Raw genomic sequence first — 2,528 nt, 5'->3', positions numbered from 1 at the left:
GTGAGACTGATTTGCCTAAATGATGGAACGATATAAAGGTGTACGTGTGTTTGTGGGAGGGGTGGGGGAATTTCGAGTGACGTCATCCCTCTGCGATGAGGATGAAATCTAATTGGTCGGCCAGATGCAGGGAGAGTCGGGGGGGGGGGGATGATAGGCCTGTCCGAGTGAATTTCACGCCGCATTCACTGCTAAACCACTGCGACTGGCACAGATACGATTAGCGCGTTGCAAAATGTTGTAGCGTAATTCCAAAAACGCCAATTGGTCACGTAGGTGGGGAAGAGACGGTAGAGTCCTTGTAGATTCTTCTTCTCTGTCTGAATATTGTGTGTGTGTGACGCCAAAACAGCGAGTGGACAGATCTTTTCTTGCAAGTGACACCTGGGTGCTAAAATTTAAAGTCAAACCACTGTCTGCGGCATCATGTTGGTGAAGAACAGATTCGCCGAGCTCCGCTTCCTCATCCTCATCGTCAACTTCCCTTCTCTGTATGTGGCGGCCTCTCGCCTGCAGAGAAGGTACATTCATCGGGGAGAACTCAAGACCTGGGTGGAGGCCCAAAACTACTGCAGGGAGCATCATACCGACCTGGCCAAGATTGAAGCAGAAAGAGTATTCTCTCAATGTAAGAAGTTCTGTTGGATCGGCCTCCACAGAGACACACGTGACCCTGATGTCTGGAATTGGTCCGGAGGGGAGAAAACCAAATTTACGAGCTGGTACCCAGGCAACCGCCAACCTGACAACCATGGAGGAAATGAGAATTGTGTTGCCATGAGACATAAATTCTGGTCTGACGTGCCGTGTGACAAACAATACACGTTTGTTTGTTACGAAGACGACCTGATCCTAGTGAAAGAGAAGAAGACGTGGGAGGAGGCCGCGGAACACTGCGGGACCCTCCACCGCAAACACCCGTTCCACCTGGCGCCCGCGCGCGGCGGAGACGGCTACGCCAGGTCGGTGATCCGAGACGCCGAGACGGACGAGGTGTGGACGGGCCTTCGCTTCCTGGCGGGCCGGTGGCTGTGGGTGGACGGGAAGCCGCTGGGGTACGGCGGGGGGCTGCCCGCCTGCCCCGCCGAGGGCGAGAGCTGCGGGACGGTGCCGAAGACTCCGGGGCTCTGGGCGGCCAAGCCCTGCGAGGAGAGGAGGAACTTCTTATGCGCGAAAAGGCAGTAGAGTATGTGGTAGTGTTCAGATATAGTGTGTGCATATTTAGATGCGTTTTGTATGTGTGTTTTATGTCTGCCATCTATTTCATTAGTATGCTCCATCTGTTGCTGGAGGAGAGGTAGAGATGGCCTTTCTATTATTTAAATGATTAGATTATTAATGTCAAACTGCACAAACTTGTAGCTGTAACCATCCTGGATTTACAGATGTTAAAGGTAAATGTCATGAATTATAGATGTGCTTTCAGTTTTGATTTTTGTAGCGCTATTATTTAGATAATGTATACAATTCATTGTATTCGAGTAGAGATGTAACTCCATAGCAACGCTGTTTGGCTTGTTACTACCACCTAGATCAGTGGTTGTCAACGTGGGGTCCGGGGACCACCAGGGGTCCTTGAGGGCATCCCAGGGGGTCCCCAGTAAATTGATGAAACGTTAAACTTCATTATTTAATTGACAAGACCACTTATAGAATGTAGGAGAATGACTATTTTGATCATAGTTTCACTGTTCTCTCTCTCTCTACAATAGAGACAGTCATGGAGTTCTGGACAAAATCATATCTAACAATAAAAATATTCTCAGATTTGGGTCCGAGGGACAAAATTGCATCAAATGGGGGTCCGTGGCCCTAATGTGTACTGAATTTGGGGTCCTTGATATGAAAAAGGTTGAGAACCACTGACCTAGATAGACTGAAATACATATTTTGCATGGATTAGACAATTTATGTTTTACAGTGTGTGTTTCAGAAATGTCAGCCTCAGCTGCAGAGCAAAACCACTGAGGTGGCATGTGAAATTAGAGAGTGGGCTCATGTTTTCCATCAATAGACTCACTGCTCAGTGTGCCTCCACACTCCGCACATGTGCATTTTTTTTTGGCTACTGACAATCTAGCCTGAGGGAGTGGTGGATCCAAATTTGGCATAATTGCACCATAACCGGCACCTCAAACTACTTTGCTCTGCATAAAACCTTTTTTATCTTTTTTCTTAGGCTAAAATAAAGTACAAAAACAACAAGTATTTGATATTTGATTTTTATTATGTTTTGTCTGCAGTTATCTCTACACTATGGTTAAAGAGTTGCAATGCCATAAACTCATAAATGAATAAAATTAAAGTGACTATTAAACTATTTAGCTCAGGCCTACCACACTGCACACACTGCTTCCAGGCTGACTTGCAAGCCGCTTAAGAGCCTATGGTTGTGCGTGACATCATTCAAGCCGCCTTCAAGCCGAATTAATGGCTGAAACTGATGAGTCTGACGTATTATAGACTTGCTTTTGTGTAAAATGATATTCCAGGTGCTGTGAATTTCATCGAATTAATTGAAATTTGCA

General features: G+C 46.4%; 1 protein-coding gene across 1 annotated transcript; it reads left to right on the top strand.

Annotated features, from left to right (window-relative positions):
- Positions 1-280: 280 nt before the first annotated feature.
- Positions 281-2,175, top strand: LOC139653511 (macrophage mannose receptor 1-like). The gene has a single exon (XM_071530363.1). It carries the CDS (start codon positions 427-429, stop codon positions 1,183-1,185), a length of 759 nt encoding a protein of 252 aa, XP_071386464.1. The 5' UTR covers positions 281-426; the 3' UTR covers positions 1,186-2,175.
- The last annotated feature ends 353 nt before the right edge of the window (positions 2,176-2,528 follow it).

The sequence above is a fragment of the Centroberyx affinis genome, unplaced genomic scaffold (assembly GCF_046629955.1).
Source record: "Centroberyx affinis isolate AG114_WGS23_722 - 3 ecotype Tasmania unplaced genomic scaffold, CSIRO-AGI_Caff_v1 ptg001916l_1, whole genome shotgun sequence".
Classification (NCBI taxonomy): Eukaryota; Metazoa; Chordata; class Actinopteri; order Beryciformes; family Berycidae; genus Centroberyx; species Centroberyx affinis.
This window is presented reverse-complemented; position numbering and strand designations above follow the sequence as displayed.

Excerpts from the sequence above, each read along its gene's own strand:
- LOC139653511 (XM_071530363.1), top strand. The coding sequence starts at position 427 with ATGTTGGTGAAGAACAGATTCGCCGAGCTCCGCTTCCTCATCCTCATC.